Raw genomic sequence first — 17,979 nt, forward strand, 5'->3', positions numbered from 1 at the left:
ATCTCATCCTCTGTTGTCCCCTTCTTCTCCCGTCTTCAATCTTTCCCAGCATCAGGGTCTTTTCTAATGAGTCAGCTCTTCACATCAGGTGACCAAAGTACTGGAGTTTCAGCTTAAGGATCAGTCCTTCCAATGAATATTCAGGACTGATTTCCTTTAGGATGGACTGATTGGATCTCCTTGCAGTCCAAGGGACTCTCAAGAGTCTTCTACAACACCATAGTTCAAAAGCATCAATTCTTCGGCACTCAGCTTTCTTTATAGTGCAACTCTCACATTCATACTTGACTACTGGAAAACCCATAGCTTTGACTAGATGGGCCTTTGTTGGCAAAGTAATGTCTCTGCTTTTTAATATGCTGTCTAGGTTGGTCATTAACTTTTCTTCCAAGGAGCAAGCATCTTTTAATTTCATGGAGCAGGTAAGTCCTGCCAATGTCTGTCTGGTTGGAAATTCAACTTGGAAATTCCAGAGAGTGTGAAGCCAAAGATACTCCCCACACACAGAAGCAGAAATAAGCCCCATTTTGAGTTACAGCATCACCGTTAAGACAAAACAGATCCACAAACCCTCAGCACACCCATTTTGAAGAGCTCCAGGGAAACTCTTGCATTATCAGCAAACCAGTCTTTATCAAATGACAAGTCCCAGCCTACTTTCAGAGGCCCATGGGTTTGCTATATGGATCCTTAGGTCTACTGTTTCCACTACAATGACAACATTTTAGAAATCATATACAGTTGACCCTTGAACAACATGGGTTTGAGCTGAGCAGGTCCACTTATATACAGGTATTTTTCAATAGACATATTAGAAAGATTTTTGAAGGTTTGCAATGATTTAAAAACTCGCAGATAAACTGCATAATCTAGAAATACTAAAAAATTAAGAAAAAGCTAGGAATGTCATAAATGGATAAAATAAATGTAGACACCCAAAATATGTGTTATCTGACTGTTTATGTCGTAGGTAAGGTCAATAGTAGGTTATGAGCAGCTAGGTTTGGAGGGAGTGAAAGGTTATACACAGATTTTCAACTGGGAGGGAGGCTGGTGCTTCTTACCTCCGTGTGATTCAAGGGTGGAGTATAATTATCTTCTCTAGCATCTGAAGACTCAATAAAAACTAAGAGCAGCTTCATTGTTTGGGTTCCCTGAATCCAAGCATGCAGATGTCTTGATATGATGAGAGATGGATGAGGACTATGCGGAATAATCAGCGATAAGGCAGTGACACCAGTGAGGCCCACCGGCCCCAAAGTGTGGCTCAAACAGATGTTCTCCAGCAACGTGACCCAAGGAAAGTTGGGTCAGGGGCAGGTGGGGTCAGCAATGTGGATCACCAGCAAGGTATGTGGCAAGCTTGGGAGAAGCCAAGTTTCTTCTGCATATCACTGTGAGCAAAGACTTGGTTTCATAAAAAGCAGTGGCCACTGTGTTAATCGATGATTCTGAATTGTGATAATGTTCTAAGTGTCCAATACGTAAATATCTTTTTTGCTTTTACTTGTATACGACCTGTAAGAACAAGGTCTATGTACCTAGTTTTAAGTTGGCTTATACTTAAGTCATACAAATATGAAAGTAATCTAAGTTGGCACCAGTGGGAGTCTTTCAAGAAGTTTCCTTGGGTTCACTGCTGACATGCTAAGAAAGTCTGAGAGAGACTACTTTAACTCCGGGACACCTGTAGGCTGCAATCCTTCCTGCGATCAAAATGTACCAAAGGATGAAACTGCAGAGTTCTGATTTTTGGGGAGCCTCGAATCAACAATGCTGACTTGCGGGCTCGCCCCCTCGGGTCTCCTGGGGTGTCAGGACACAGACAGGCGCCGCAGTGTAACCTCAGAGGAGAAGGCAGGCCGCACTGGGCGGAGCACGTGACCGGTACTCACACGAAGAAGGGCATCAGCTGGGTCAGGGTCTCCTTCTGGGGGCTGGCGGTAAACTCAGGGACTGCCTGGATGACTTTGTTCATGACGCTGCGCAGGTAGGTCTGCAGCTGCTTCCTGCGTTCCTCCACAAACTTGGCGTCCTGGGAAGACAGACAGACAGGCATCCTCAGGTATGCTTTCTGCTTTCCTCAACCGCCCAGAGAACACACGACCAACAATCTTCTTTACCCAGAACGAGTGCAAGTGTGCCTCAGGCTTTACATGTGTGACCACACTTAGCAACAGGGGAGATGCTCATGATGCTACTACTGTTGTGTGTTTGTGTGTGTGTGTGTGTGTGTGTGTTAGTCACTCAGCCATGTCTGACTCTTTGCAACCCCATGGACTGTAATCGCCCAGGCTCCTCTGTCCATGGGATTCTCCAGGCAAGAATACTGGAGTGGGTTGCCATGCCCTTCTCCAGGGGATCTTCCCAACCCAAGGATCAAACCCCAGGTCTCTTGCATTGTAGGCAGATTCTTTATCATCTGAGCCACAAGGGAAGCCCCACTATTACTGCTAAGTGGGGGCAATGCAGGTTCATGAAATTTCCTACATTGTATTCCCAGGAACGAATGAAATCTCAGCACCTGCAACGTGCCAAGCAGGGCACTGGGATCTGGGACAGACCATGAACACAAAGGGTCCCTGAGGTGGCCCTGCTGGAGGAGATAAATAAACCCAGTGACCACACAGGTCAGCACACAGCGTCACTCATCACACGTAGTGTGCCTCCCTCCAGAGGGGGTGCTTAATTTTGCCTTCACGGGAATTTTCTGAAATTGGAATCAGTCACCACTATTTAAGAAAGATTTCATTAATAAACAAATTCCACCCTTTCTGAGAAACTAAGAGACGTAGTGACACGGCCCCACTCCCAGGGCCACTCCGGGGGTGGGGGTCTGCTTGGTGTGGCCCCAAGGCAGGCACAGGGCCCCAGGTCCACATTCAGAACCCTCCTGGCTCACACCCCCATGTCTGCCTGGCCCTCGTAGGCAGGGCTGGCTTCCAGGCGTGCCCCAGGGTGAGAACTTGGACCCATGTGGTGACGTGCTGTCCCCATGTTGAAAATCTGAATAATTTCGGCATGAGGGGCCCTACATCTGCCTGTTGCCATGGGCCCCACAGATCCCAGAGCCCCACCTGCTCATATGCCTCTGAACTGGCCGGGGGGCGCGGGGGAGAGGGGGCTGGTTTGGAACAAGGAAATCGGGCCCGCGTTGGGGGTGGGGGACATCCCTCTTTGAGGAAGCGATGCTTCTTCCAGACTGGAGGCTGAGTGAGGCGAACAGGCACAGCAGAGCAAAGGGATGGGAGGAACAGGGTTACTCATCCTCACAGGGACACAAGACGCACTCTCTGATGAGTTTCACATGACAAAGGAGGGAACAGTGGCCCAGAGCGAGGCTGGGCTGCTCGCCCACGAGGCCTCACACCAAAAGCAGGACACTCATCGCCCCCCTCGCCAACCGCCCCAGCCAGCCTGGGGCTCTGGAAGTCTGCAGGAGGCGCCCACACTCTCAGAGACACCTGAGGACAAGCCCTGTCCTGACAAGGCCCTGCCAGGAACCCAAGCGCAGCCGGGAGATTCTTAAGTGCTGCCAGGCTTAGCAAATAAAAAGACAGGATGCCCGGTGAAATCTGAATTTCAGATAAACAATGAATTTTTCAGTATTCATAACTCCATATTCAATAATTCATGACTCAATAATTTTTCGGTATTCAAGTATGGCTATACAATAAAACCTTTCCATATAATATTTGGGACTCACTCAGACTTGGAAAGTATTCACTATTTATCTGAAATTCAGATTTTATGGGGTGCCCTGAGTTTCATCTGCAGCCCTCCTCTGGATGCCAGCAGGGAGGAAGGAACACAGAGCATCTGTTGCCCCCTGGGGGCCGCTTCAAGGTCACAGCAAGGTCTTTTCTCCCAGAGCCACCCTCTGATGTAGTGCCTCAGTGGGATGTTTCTCCAGGGGAAATGGTGCTCCAACACTGTGGTTGGCCATCCAACTTGATTGCCAGCGCGGTCCCAGGTTGGGGCTGGAATCTCGTGCAGTGGGGGCAGAAGGCATCAGGCCAGGAGAACCGCGGGTCCTCGCCCCAAGCTCAGCCACTCGGGCTCCGCTCACCCGTCTAATGCCTGGGTCTGCTCCGCGGTCTCCAAGTTTCAACCTATCATAAGCAATTAGATCCTCCGCCTTGGGAAGGTGATTAGTATGCCAGGTTAATGCTGAACGGAGCCACTCAGGCCTGGTTTGTAATCTGCGCAAGAAACCCTCAAGGACGGCTTGAAAGGCTTTGCGGCAGGAAGGCAAGAAAGGGGCTCAGCAGTCCTGGAAGAACTCATGGGGATTCCTCCTTTTTCAGAGGAAGGATGCTTAGAACTCTCTGAGCACCAAGGAGGGTGGGGATGGCTCCCCGTGCGGCTTGTGGGGCCGTGCTGGGCTATACGGTCCTGGGAGGGGAGGACAGGAGGACCCTCCAATGAAGGTCAGAGGATCCCACCCAGGAGTCGAATCTGCCTGTTTTCACTAGGGCTTCTGCTGGCCCAGGTCCCAGGGCCAACAGGGGCTTGGCAGAAAGGTTGCCACCTGGAGGAATCCCACATCCTTGCCACGCGCTGAATCCTCGAGCTCACCAGTCCCAGGAAACCCCAGCCAGCTTCTAATAAAACCCTGCATGGTAGCAATCTGAGTCTGACTGCTGAGCAATTTCTACTGAGCTGTTCAGAACAAGAGACAGGTATTTGTGGAGTCTTCATGCCTGCTCTGCGCTCAGCGCTTTCCCAGCGCCGCATATTTCCAGCACAGTGGAGGCTCGGGAAGGGTAGGGAAATTGTCCAAGGTCTCAGGACCTGGAGGCAGCTCAGTAGGGTCCCAGGTCATTGGCCGGTGAGCAAGGGAGAGCTGCCTTCAATTCTGAAGACACTCTTCAATTTACAGAAGAAAAATCTATGGGTCTTTTAAACCCCAAGGCGTCTCCCAGTCAATACACAGTTTACACTTGCACTTGCCCATCGGTTGTAGCAGAAGGAAGCCGGTCACACGGGAATGATGGGGATAGGGCTAGGATGGTGCGGGCTGTCCTCAGACCACGAGCCTTTGCCTGGACACACTGTCCTCAGATCTCAATCTCATCTGGGGGTCTGGACGCCTTGAGTGGCCACACACGACTCAGCAGGATTCGGTGAGGCTGCAAAGATCTCAGAATACCTCAGTCTTTCCCGGGACTGTCATTTCGTTTTTCACTATCAAAGTTCCAAATTATGGCAGAAAGTAGAGCGCATGGTATAATAAACCCTCATGACCCTTTATCTAATAAAGTCTTAACCCTTTCCCATATTTCATCATTTTCACCTTTTTGCTAAGCTGTCTTAAATTATAGCTACCATGATGTTTTACCCCTAAACACTCCAGGGTGCATTTCTAAAACACTAAGAACATTTTCCTATTGTGCCACAACACTGCGGTCACCTCTAACAAGGTGAATGATAATGTGTTGGTGTTACCTCATACCTAGTGTGTATTCGAACATCTGAATTTTCAAATGTGCCTACTGCTTATGGAATTTTTTTTTTAAGGGTGGAGTCCATCCTAGAACAAAGCTGGCAATTCTCCAGCAGGTTGAATGCAGTCTGGTTCAGATCAGATTCCCCCTCGGGATTAGTGAAGTTCTGACCAAAAGTCCTGTGGCCACAGGACTGGAAAAGGTCAGTTTTCATTCCAGTCCCAAAGAAAAGGAATGCCAAAGAATGTTCAAAGTACTGCACAATTGCACTCATCTCACACGCTAGCAAAGTAATGCTCATAACAGTACGTGAACTGTGAACTTCCAAATGTTCAAGGTGGATTTAGAAAAGGCAGAGGAACCAGAGATCAAATTGCTAATATCCGCTGGATCATCGAAAAAGCAAGAGAGTTCCAGAAAAACATCTACTTCTGCTTTATTGACTATGCCAAAGCCTTTAACTGTGTGGATCACAACAACCTGTGGAAAATTCTTCAAGAGATGGGAATACCAGACCACGTGATCTGCCTCCTGAGAAATCTCAATGCAGGTCAAGAAGCAACAGTTAGAAATGGACATGGAACAACAGACTGGTTCCAAATTGGGAAAGGGAGTTTGTCAAGGCTGTATACTGTCACCCTGCTTATTTAACTTATATGCACAGTACATCATGCAAAACGCTGGGATGGATGAAGCACAAGCTGGAATCAAGACTGCCAGGAGAAATATCAATAACTGCAGATATGCAGATGACACCACCCTGGTGGCAGAAAGTGAAGAAGAACTGAAGAGCCTCTTGATGAAAGTGAAAGAGGAGAGTGAAAAAGCTGATTTAAACAACATTCAGGAAACTAAGATCATGGCATCTGGTCCCATCACTTCATGGTAAACAGGGAAACAGTGAAAGACTTTATTTTTGGGGGCTCCAAAATCACTATACATGGTGACTGCAGCCATTAAATTAAAAGACGCTTACTCCTTGGAAGAAAAGTTATGACCAACCTAGATAGCATATTGAAAAGCAGAGACACTACTTTGCCAACAAAGGTCCATCTAGTCAAGGGTATGGTTTTTCCAGTAGTCATGTATGGATGTGAGAGTTGGACTATAAAGAAAGCTGAGCACCAAAGAATTGATGCTTTTGAACTGTGGTGTAGGAGAAGACTCTTGAGAGTCCCTTGGACTGCAAGGTGATCCAACCAGTCCATCCTAAAGGAAATCAGTCCTGAATATTCACTGGAAGGACTGATGCTGAAGCTGAAACTCTAATACTTTGGCCACCTGATGTGAAGAACTGACTCATGTGAAAAGACCCAGATACTGGTAAAGATTGAAGGCGGGAGGAGAAGGGGACAACAGAGGATGAGATGGTTGGATGACATCACCGACTCAACGGACATGAGTTTGAGTAAGCTCTGGGAGTTGATGATGGACAGGGAGGCCTGGCGTGCTGCAGTCCATGGGGTCACAAAGAGTCGGACACGACTGAGCGACTGAACTGAACTGACCAAAGGTGCAGATGGTGGTGCCTTTTCACCGCAAGCTGCTAGTGGGCTTGTGTGGCCTAAAAACATGAACACCAGGGTGTAGGGGCTTCCCAGGTGGCGCAGTGGTAAAGAATCCACCTGCCAATGCAGGAGGCACAGAAACACTGGTTTGATCCCTGGGTCGGGATGATCCCCTGGAGAAGGAAACGGCAACCCACTCCGGTATTCTTGGCTGGAGAGTCCCATGGACAGAGGAGCCTGGAGGGCTACAGTTCATGGGGTCACAAAGAGTCGGACATAACTGAGCACAGACAGATGGAGCTGCATCCAGTGTGGGTTCCTGGCCTCTCCTGAGAAGTGGCCCTCGTTAGCTGGAAGCACAGGGCCATCGTCCCAGCCGGCCTCTGTGGGGACCCAACTCTGTGCCACATGGGATTGCCCAAGACACCACAGACCATTCCAAGATCCACCCAGCGAGACGATCACGTTCCAGGTGATCACATTCCAGGTGACCTTCCAAAACAGCTTGCCCCACCACTGACCAGCTCTACTGTGCAGTGGCTACACCACTCAGAGCTGTGGTTCCTCATCTGCAAAATGGGGTAAGGGTGGTGTCTACGTCATTTGGGATAGCTTAAGCTAAGCGCCTGGTGGCCTGCATCGTCTGCCAGGCTCTGCGATGGATGCTGATGTCTCTGGATGTTCAGCCAGGATGCCTTTCCTCAGGGAGTGTCTCTGGGCACAGGGTGGGGACAGACTGGCAGACAGTAGTGCCCAGGCAGGGCAAGTGCTGGGAGGCCGCTTTCCAGAGGTGAGCAGGGGAGCGCGAGGGAAGTTCAGGTGGGAAACAGACAGGGTTTCACTTGAGGAGCCGACTCCTAAAGGGGCTCTTCAGCATCTCTTGCGGGAGAGACACCCATCGGGGGTCTAGGTGGGAGCCCTCAGTGGAGGAAGGGCACGCCAGGCGGAGGGAACGGCAATGTGGAGACTGTAGGCAGAAGGAGTAAGGTTTATGGGAGCGGCAGAAGGCAGGCCAGCGGGGCTGGGCTGAGTGGCTCCCAGGAGCTGAGGCTGGAGCAGCAGGGGTTGGATCGCACACAGCCTCAGGGACCGTGAAAGAGGCCGCAGACGGAGGTGGGATGCAGGAAGTGCATTTAGAAAGACTGTTGGTGGCCAATGGGCTGTAGGCAGCCTGACGCAAAGAGACGCCTGTGAACTTTGCCCCCTGCCCAGGGTGCACATGCAGCCCTCAGCGTGGCTCGCATGAACCTTCTCGACATGGCCCAGCTTGCCCTGCCAACCTCCCTTCACGTTACCCTACCCCCAACCCCATCAACACACACCCCACATCCAGGCGATCACAGCAGCTCCGTAAACACTTGCTGTAAGAACGTACAAACGTGGGGGGGTGGATTTAGGGGCAACAAGGCAAGCCACCGGAGAGAATGAGCCCAGACAAGAGACGACAAGCCCCCTAGTGGGGAGAGACATAGAGAGAAGTGGCTGCAGGCTGGCTCCCTGGTCCCCAACTCCCCTCAGGCAGGGAGTGAGGGGCAGACAACGAGAGAGCAAAAATGGGGAGCCGGTCCTTCGGGGACCCTGTTGGTCAGCTGGCCCCCGGGGAAGAGACTGGCGTCCACATAGGGCCTGCCCCGCTGGATAGGGGCCAGCACTTAAAGGGCCACGGATCATGGTTGTGCTCCTGGGGCTGCCGCCAACACGCAGCATCAGTGGCAGTGGGCTGGACAGCAGCCCAGCTCTCGGAATGTGCCAGGCGCCTCTGGTGGCCGCTTAATGAGTCCTCGCTGCCCGTGGCCCTGCAGTCATCCTGCCCGGCCCTCTTATCGTAATGCTATTGTCAGTTATGGTTGAGGACTAAGAATAGCAAAGGCAGTTAGTCCTCACGGTAAAAAAGAATACTCAGGACTATTTTAATGGGGGTATTTTTTTTTCTCCTTCCTGAAAAGGTTAATTTTATCTTGAGCTTCAAGAAGATAAAGACGCCATCAAATGAAGAAGAGCTATTTTTAAAACAATGGAAGGATGTGAACAAGACAATGAGCCACCATTCCTGGAACCAGACCCCCAGCCCCCTGTACTTTCCAGCCTATTCTTTCCTAGGTCCTTCCTTAAAACTGCGCCTCCTCAACCACACCCCGTCTCTCCAAGAGGACTGTCCCCACCCGTCTGCACTTCCAGAGTGCCTCTTCATTCCCATTTAAGTATATCGCAGTGATTTATACAATATATAGAAGGTCTTGTCCATCAAGGGCATCAGGCCCTGTCGAGAGAGGCCATGGCAAGTCAGCTGATCTGACAGTGCCTCACTGGCTGGAGAATCCCAGAACAATTCTAGGACTAGTTTCCCAAGGAGCCCAGCATCAGTGAATGACTTCAAGTTCTATTTCAGAGCCGACAACCCAGGTGGGACGTCCTGATGGGCTGGTGTCATTCATTCATTTACTCGATGATCCAGCCACAAATTAGTTCACTCATTAATGCAACAGATAGCCTGCTGTGAGACAGGCGCTACAGGGGAAGGAATAAATCAGTCTCGAATCCTGCCTTCACAGAGCTTACAGTCGATGGAAAAGACAGACTAGCTGATCATTACAAAAAGTGCGATGAGGCCAGGAACACACAGGATAAAGATGCGCACAAGGTCTGCTGTGGGGAGGGGGGAGTGTGTGTGGGAAGCGCACAGTGGGGTAGGCAGGCCTTTCCCGGCATTTATAATAGTTACAGTAGCATCAGCAGCAACAGGAAGAGGAGGTGTTACTATTAACATTTACTGAACATTCTGAGTGTGTGCATGCATGCTCAGCCATGTCCAACTCTTTGCGACCTCATGGGCTGTAGCCCACCGGGCTTCTCTGTCCATGGAATTCTCCAGGCCAGAATACTGGAGTGAGTTGCCATTTCCTTCTTCAGGGGCTCTTCCCGATCCAGGGATCAAACTCAGGTCTCCCACACTGGCAGGTGGACTCCTTACCGTTAGCACCACCTGGGAAGACTGAGTACATTAAATGCTTTATTGGATTCGCACAGACCCACTGGGATAGATACATTTTAGTATCCCCATGTCAGAGAGAGAAGCTGACATTCAGAGAGGTGGGGGTGAGGGGCAGTGTCCAGACATGTGACTGCTGAGGGGTGGAGACAGGACTCGGCCAGGGAAGCCGAGATCCCTCTACTCTAAGATAGAGGCAGAAAAGGGTGTTCTGCTCTGAGAACCACCTGGAGTCCAAAGACCACAGCCGGAGGGCTGTTCTGGGGAGACCATCACACACTTGCTAATGGGAAACCGAGGTGAGAAAGGGCCTGTCGCTGTTGCTTTAAACACGCTGGACGGGGACTTCTGAGAGCAATGAAGCCCAGGCAGGAAGGACCCTCGTAGCAGCTTTGCAAACATCACTGAGCCCCTTCGATAAGCATCTCATTGGGTGTTTTTAGCAAGACCGCACAAAATATCTTCACTTGCCTAACTCGGAAATAATAAAATCGCAACTTAAAAAAGGAAGCTCTCCTAATCTGTACACCATGAGTGGGTCCCCAGAGGTCAGGACAGAGGTGCTGATGTTCATTCACATCTGGGCCAAACAGGTAGGCGTGGCCTGGCTGTTTAAATGAGTCTGGTTTCCCAAGCTTTCTTCCAGGTAATCATCAGCTGGATGACGACCTGGAAAATCACCAGGCTTCCCTGGTAGCTCAGCTGGTAAGAGAACTTGCCTGTCATGCAGGAGATCCGGGTTCGGTAATTGGGTTGGGAAGATCCCCTGGAGAAGGAAATGGCAACCCACTCCAGTATTCTGCCTGGAGAATTCCATAAACAGAAGAGCCTGGAGTGCTGCGGTCCATTGGGGTTGCAAAGAGTGGGACACGGCTGAGCGACAAACCACTTTCACTTTCATCAGCTGGAAGGACCAGATGTGAATGAAGCGGGGAGGAGGAGGCCTTTATTTAGAGTAGTTTGGTGGAGAGGGAGAGAGCGGCGAGGGGTGAAGAAGGCCCACGCGTCTCTAAGGCATCCTTGCTGAGAATTTCAGGTTCTAAGCCTTGACAGACACCCACTAATTTAGAGACCAGAGCCACTGCCCCATGTGCAGGGCCAGGGGAGCACAGTCTTGTTAGTTGAATTACTTTACCCTCAGTGACTCAGCCTGGCCACCATTTACCAAGTAGCCTGGTGATGGGCTGGGATGAACAGAGACAGACAGGAAACAGGCATAGCCCCGTGGGGGTCAGCGTCTCCCGGTCGGAACATTTACTGAGTCCCGGGATGTTACAGTTATCCACCCAAGCAAACATTGACTTGAAGCCTTCCCTGCCATGCCCAGTTAGTCCGCGTGAAAAACACCTAGTTCTTGGCCTAAAGGCATGAACGGCCTCTCACTCATCTATACACTTGAGCATCCACCAAGTGGCAGAGTGGAGGGTCCTCCACTCGCCCATCCACACCTGCCCTGGATGCCTGCCTCATTCCAGGGCCCGTGATGAGCAGGGGCTGGAGAAGGTGAATGGGACGGCTGCCCTCATGGAGGTGGCCATCAAGATCCCCTCCCTTCCAACACTGCTGGGCCAGACCCTGTGCTGGGGGCCCCCGAGATGAGATGACAAGTCCTGGTTTCGGTAGACACCACCAGGAGGTCAGGGCCGACACTGGCAGAGCAGGAGGAGAGCTCCTGGAGTGGGGGTGGCACGCCCACTGAGCTGGGCTGCTGGGAATCGGCAGGCACTTCTAGCCTGGGTCTGCGGTGGGGGGCCGGGTGGAGGAAAGGAATCCAGATGGAGTGCCTGAGGGGGGTCGGAAGACATCCTCTTGGTGGGGGTGGGGCGTGTGTGTGGACTGAAGCAGTCAGGCTTTGGAGAGGTAAGGCGTGAAGTCTGTGTAGAGGGTCTGGGGGAGACCGAGTGCACGCACTGGGGGTTCAGGAGGCCCAGAAGTCGAGACTCGGGGGAGGAACAGAAAGGAGTTGATGAGGACTTCCCTGGCGGTGCAGTGGTTAAGACTTCGCTTTCACCTTCCAATGCAAGGGGTTCAGGTTTAATCCCCGGGAGAGGAGCTACAGTGCCTGGACTGTGAAGCCAGCTCCTCTGTCTCCGTCAGTGGCACAGGCTAACACTCCCTCGGGAAGGCAAGGGGCTACTGAAAACAGAACTGCCTCCCTCACCATATAAAAATATAATAAAATGAATAAAAATATTTCTTATTTTTTAAATATTTTAAAAAATATTTCCCATTTCTTGTGGAAATAGGAGTTTCCACAAGACACACAGCAAGATGCATGACTCTGCTGGCAGCCCCGAGGATCTGAGGGCTTCCGGTTGAGACGCTGCCTGTGGTGGGAAGAGAAAGGGCAGGTTCCAGAAGACACCACAGACCCCAAAGTCCTCCCCACACTTCCTTCATGAAAAACGCCAGGGGACTTAGGGCTTGCACCAAATCTAAGCTTGCACTTCCTATTGATCCAGGAGACACTCCTCCTCTTGTTCAGAAAGCCCCCAGTGAGGCTACGGACAAGCCTCATGGCTCACAATACCTCACTCAGAAATGGGGAAAACAGATCAGACCCCCAGGGCTGGGCAGCTCAAGGAGGGAACACAACGCGGAAGAGTTTGAAGAGTGTAACACGGCACTCGCGTGATGTACGTGAACTACGCTAAATGTCAGAAGAGAAGGCGGATCCCGACCCCCACCCGCAATGAAGGGAGCTCCACCCCACACCTGGACTGCAAACACAAGAAGCAAAGCCGATCTCTATTTCACAAAAGGAGCAGCACCCCCACCCCAACCTCCAGGGCTCCAGGTGCATTTACACTTTCCTCCCACGCACTTCTCAGAATGATCATCATAGTAATTACTGTGATACCGTTTATTGCCAAGCTTCTGTGTGCTGAGCACTATGTGGAGTGTCCCCCTGAATTACCTCAACAGACCCCTGCGACAGCTCTATGGACTAGATACTAATATTCCCATTATGCAGATGAAGAAACAGAGGCTCCCAGAAATTAAGTACCTCCCCTACAGTGACCCAGCTAGGGAGGAACAGCTCTGGGATTGTAGGGCCATGTCTGTCTGAGTTCAGCTCATAACTGTGCTGCTGTCCTGGCTCTTAGGGTCAACGTATTCATAAACAGCAGGATTTCTACAGCTTCGCTGAACATAGGAATGAAAAAACAGAGTAGCCCTGCGGTTCACATGGGGTGAACCAGATACCAGAGCTCTAAAAACTCCCCTTGTGGCACAGCGTTATGCATTGTGGCTGGATAAGTCTCATTCTTCCATCATTGGAACCTGCCCGTCAGTAGGAGGGGGATTACGGACAGTAGCTTTAGAGCAGCCTCTGCGGCTCAAGAAGCGCTGGATACAGGGACCTGTCCGCCCACAGGCGGGAAACAGCCTGCAACGTCTCTTCCCCCCTCCGTGACGCTGGCACAGGCTGGGTCCTAGATAGGACATGACAAATGATCTCCTAGCAGTAGAACAGAAGGCTTTGTCGCAGTCAAAGCCCATTTTTCTCTGTTATTGACTTTGCAGCCAAGGCAACCTGCAGGCGGACAGCTGAGGTGGGGATGGGGGAAAGGCTGGTTCATGCATTCACTGGGAAAAACTCAAGAGTGGGGGGAAAAAAAGACTGTATCCACATGCAAGTGTCTCTTCCCAGAGCTGTGAGCTCCAGTGTGGGAGGGGCCAGTGGGTAACACAGGTAAGGACAGGTGCCAGTGGGGACAAGGTCAGCAGGAAAGACACAGCCGCAGCTTTAATCCCAGTAACTGCTGCCTCGTGGGGAAGTGGGTCCACTGTTCCCAGATCACCTAGATTTTTTTAAAAAGTGAAATCCCAGATTTTTAAATATTGAAAACCATAAAAGATTTAAAGTCCAGGTGGATCAAACAAAACAGAAGACAGGCCACAATTTCAGATGTCTGATCTAATGAGATGCTCTGTAACTTAGAATGCTTTCCACAAATTTATGGAAGGAAGACCTAGGACCCGGGATTATTTAGGAAAGCAGCATGGTGTGTCCACAAGGATCACTCAGAGCTGAGCTCAGCCCCAGCTACGGCTTAGCTGGGCGACCCCTGAGCAAGTTATCTCCACCTCTCTGGACCTCAATTTCTCCACTCATGCAGCACAGCCCAGGTGGCTCAGTGGGTAAAGAATTCACCTGGCAATGCAGGAGACATTAAGAAATGTGGGTTTGATCCCTGGGTGGGAAAGATCCCCTGGAGGAGGGCATGGCAACACGCTCCTGTATTCTGGCCTGGAGAATCCTGTGAATAGAGAAGCCTGGTGGGCTACAGTTCATGGGGTCGCAAAAAGTCAGACATGACTGAAGTGACTTAGCACACACGACCTAGAGGATTATTATGTGATCAAATGAACGATGTATGCAAAACAAAAACCACAGCTGTTCTCAACCCATGGTAGACACTCAATACAGAGACATTTCCTTTTTCGAAGGGGTCACAATTCAGGTCCGTCAGCCATATTCTTTAGGCTGGCAAATTAATTTGGTCAAATTAAATATAGTACACTACATGACCCATTGTACTGTAAATCAACTATACTTCAATAAAATTGAAAAAATAAATAGAAGATATACAGACGCTTTACCGTCTGAGCCACCAGGGAAGTCCTGTAGTTCACTACACAGTCCTGCAATTCCACCCTGAGCACCTATCCTGAGAAATTCTCACACAGGACCCTGAGGGTCACGGACAAGGAGACCAATGGCTGTGCTGTTTTGAGTGGGGACCAGTCAGGAGCCACTGGGGGGCATCTCCGGAGTAAAGGACAAGTGAAATGTGGTGGTTGTGTCCTCCCCAAAATACACTGAACGGTCACAGAAGCAAAGGACAGGCTGACGCGGCCACATGAATAGAGCTGAACAGGAGGCTGAGTCAAAAAAGTGAAAGGATGGAGGCTAGCACTATGCCATGTAAGTAAATTAAAAACATGACTAGTGCAACATATTCTGGAAGGAAACACACAAATTTCCAGCTCTGAGCCAAACACAATGGAGCAGCTATTTGTGGTGGTGAGAAGAGCTGATGGGAGAAGGGCTTCAGAGTGAACACTGAGATGCGTGCGTCAGGAGCTGGGCAACAGCATGAACTCGCTGTTTTGTCTGGGAAGTCCAAAGAGGAAAATCAGAGAGGAGGGATGTATTTCCTCTTTCTGCAACTGTTTAATGCCAGGACCTCCGTCCATCAGATCCAAAGACCCTCGTGGGATCCTGGGTTCCTATGTGTCCTGCCCTGAAAAACTCCAACAGTTTCAGAGGCTGAGACCAGAAATTGAGAGTGCCTGCATGTATTTTATGTCCCAGTCTTCCCTGAGGGCTCCGTGGGGTCTCACTCCCCTCCCTCTCAACCCCTCTATGCAACTGTTTTGTCTGCGGGGGCCCCAGATGGCACAGCGATTGCTGGGCAGACAGATGGCACGCACACAGCCATTTCCCCGCAATGCCCTGGACCACTTCACAGTCTACTGCAAGTATGATGGTCACACAGGGTCTGCTTTAGAGAAAGTTTTAATGGCAGCAACAGCAGCGTTGTGTGGAGCTGTCTCTGACTGTCTTAATTGTAGTCTCTACGACCAGTATAAATCCTTAACTGCTGATGCCACAGCCTGAAATGGCTGTTTGAGCAGAGAGAGGCATAATGGAGCCAAAACAATGCCAGGCAGTGCGTGTCGAATGCCAGGACTTGAGAGGACATGGTTATGAGTGTTATTTCTGACCCCAACATTTCACCAATGAGGCTCAAAAACATTAAGTGCTAGGCCCAGGATCACACAGCTAAGGAGCAGTAGTGTCAGGATAGGAACTGACTAGAGGGCCGGTCTTCCTCTCACTGGGCCCAGACATCACGCCCCCACGGAGCCCCTCCAGGGGCGGGTCATGGCTGGGAGGAACAAGCAGGCTTCAAAGCCAATGAAGAGAAGGTGGCAAGGTGGCTGTGTCCCTCTCGAGAGTTTGCAGACAGATGCCAACACCCCGGCCCCGACCACACGGCAGGGACCAGGGGCGCACACTCCACCCTCTAGGGCCCAGGCCTGATGCGCGGGACCCAAGGGGGACGGCGACACTGGAGAAGCAGGATGCTCGGCATGCCACTGCAAGGGGACTTTGGGGCCTGCAGGGCCACTCCTCAGCTTTAGGGGAAGCTGCCAACCTAGGCTGTGAGGGGAAATCCCTCAGCTCTCGTAACAGCTGGCAGCTAATTCACATGTTTGACTATGATGATGCAGACAAAATCAAATACATCCACAGGCCATCCAGAAGCCAGAGGAAAAAAATCACCAGGTCATCAAACACAGATCTCTGCAAAATGAGTCCCCCCAAGCTATGTTACTGGTGGTGGGGCGGGGTATGGATCCATGCTTCTGGGAGCCAAGCGCCTTTCCAGAGAAACAACCCAGACAGCCCAGGAAGGGGTGGAGCCCAGCTCCGGAGCAGGGTTGGGGCTACGCTACACATGATGGCCTGCTCTGGACTCCTTCCCTCGATTACCCTGCTAGCAACCGAATGCCCAGCACACCTGCCCTGGGGCTAGACATTCAGAATAACAGGATTTTTCTTAACTCTCAAAACACACTACTCAGGGAGGTGATGGTATCTCCAAAGGCATGGAGACGCACAGAGATGAATTTGCCTGTGGTCATGACAGAATGACCAGAAAAATAAATCTCTTAACTATTTATTTTTAGCTGCAATGGGTCTTCACTGCTGCAGGCGGGCTTTTCTCTAGCTGCAGTGAGTGGGGATAACTCTCTAGTTGCGGTGCGAGGGCTTCTCGTGTGGTGGCTTCTCTTGTTGCAGAGTGTGGGCTCTAAGCTGCACGGGCTTAGGTGCCTTGGGACATGTGGGATCTTCCGGGGCCAGGGATCGAACTTGTGTCCCCTGCATTGGCAGGCGGATTCTTAACCAATGGACTACCAGGGAAGTCCCGGAGAAAGAATTTGAACTCAGGTCCAGCGAACCTCCAGGGACTCTGTTGTCTTACACTGTTCTTTGTCTACACAGGGGCGGGTTACAAAAAATCCATTCGATTCAGAAACTCTGCCTGACCTCTACCACGTGCCTGCTGCAACACTGGAGGGATGAGGAGGAAGAGGTCAGGGCCAGGCCATCTGAGTTTAAGGCACACTGAAACTGTTTTATCTACAATGTTTCTGACACCAAGTGTGTGCAGGTTTTACTTCCACACCAACAACCAAGTCTCAAAAGTTTTGGACAGGGGCTTAGTGTCCAACAACTCAACTCAATTCTGACACTAACTACCTGAGATTATCATCAGACCTCACGGATCAAGGGCTCAGTCCCACGAGACTGCCCCCGCTTCAGATGCCAAGTCCGAGTCCAAGCTAATCATTAAGTTAAGTGTTAGTTGCTCTGCTGCTGCTGCTAAGGCGCTTCAGTCGTGTCTGACTCTGTGCGACCCCACAGACAGCAGCCCACCAGGCTCCCACGTCCCTGGGATTCTCCAGGCAAGAACACTGGAGTGGGTTGCCATTTCCTTCTCCAATGCATGAAAGTGAAAAGTGAAAGTGAAGTCGCTCAGTCGTGTCCGACTCTTAGCGACCCCATGGACTGCAGCCCACCAGGCTTCTCTGTCCATGAGATTTTCCAGGCAAGGATACTGGAATGGGTTGCCATTTCCTGACCAACTGGCTATAAATCGGTGGTTCCCGCGACACCCTTGACTGGTTCGATACTTTGCTAGAATGGCTCACAGAACTCAGGAAAAGAGCTTACATACTGTCATCAGTTTATCACAAAGGATACAACTCAAGAACAGCCGAATGGAATAGACGCAGAGGACGAGGTCCTGGTGAGGGGACGAGGCTTCCCTGCCCTCTCTGGGTGCACCACCCTCCCAGCCCCTCAAGTGCAAAAATGAGTCGCTCAGTCGTGCCTGACTCTTCGGAGCCTGTGGACTGTAGCCTGCCAGGCTCCTCTGTCCATGGGATTTCCCAGACAAGAATACTGGAGTGGGGTGCTATTCCTTTCTCCAGGGGATCTTCCCGACCCAGGGGT

At 51.0% G+C, this 17,979-nt stretch overlaps 1 protein-coding gene across 2 annotated transcripts in view; it reads right to left on the reverse strand.

Moving 5' to 3' along the window:
• The window catches only part of SNX29 (sorting nexin 29), a 600,629-nt gene that overhangs the window by 68,233 nt on the left and 514,417 nt on the right, over positions 1-17,979 (reverse strand). For both annotated transcript variants that reach the window (XM_027527872.1, XM_027527873.1), the window contains one exon: positions 1,896-2,035. In XM_027527872.1, coding sequence (XP_027383673.1) covers positions 1,896-2,035 — 140 coding nt within the window. The remainder of the gene's footprint in view (positions 1-1,895; positions 2,036-17,979) is intronic.

The sequence above is a fragment of the Bos indicus x Bos taurus genome, chromosome 25 (assembly GCF_003369695.1).
Source record: "Bos indicus x Bos taurus breed Angus x Brahman F1 hybrid chromosome 25, Bos_hybrid_MaternalHap_v2.0, whole genome shotgun sequence".
In the NCBI taxonomy this organism is placed as follows: domain Eukaryota; kingdom Metazoa; phylum Chordata; class Mammalia; order Artiodactyla; family Bovidae; genus Bos; species Bos indicus x Bos taurus.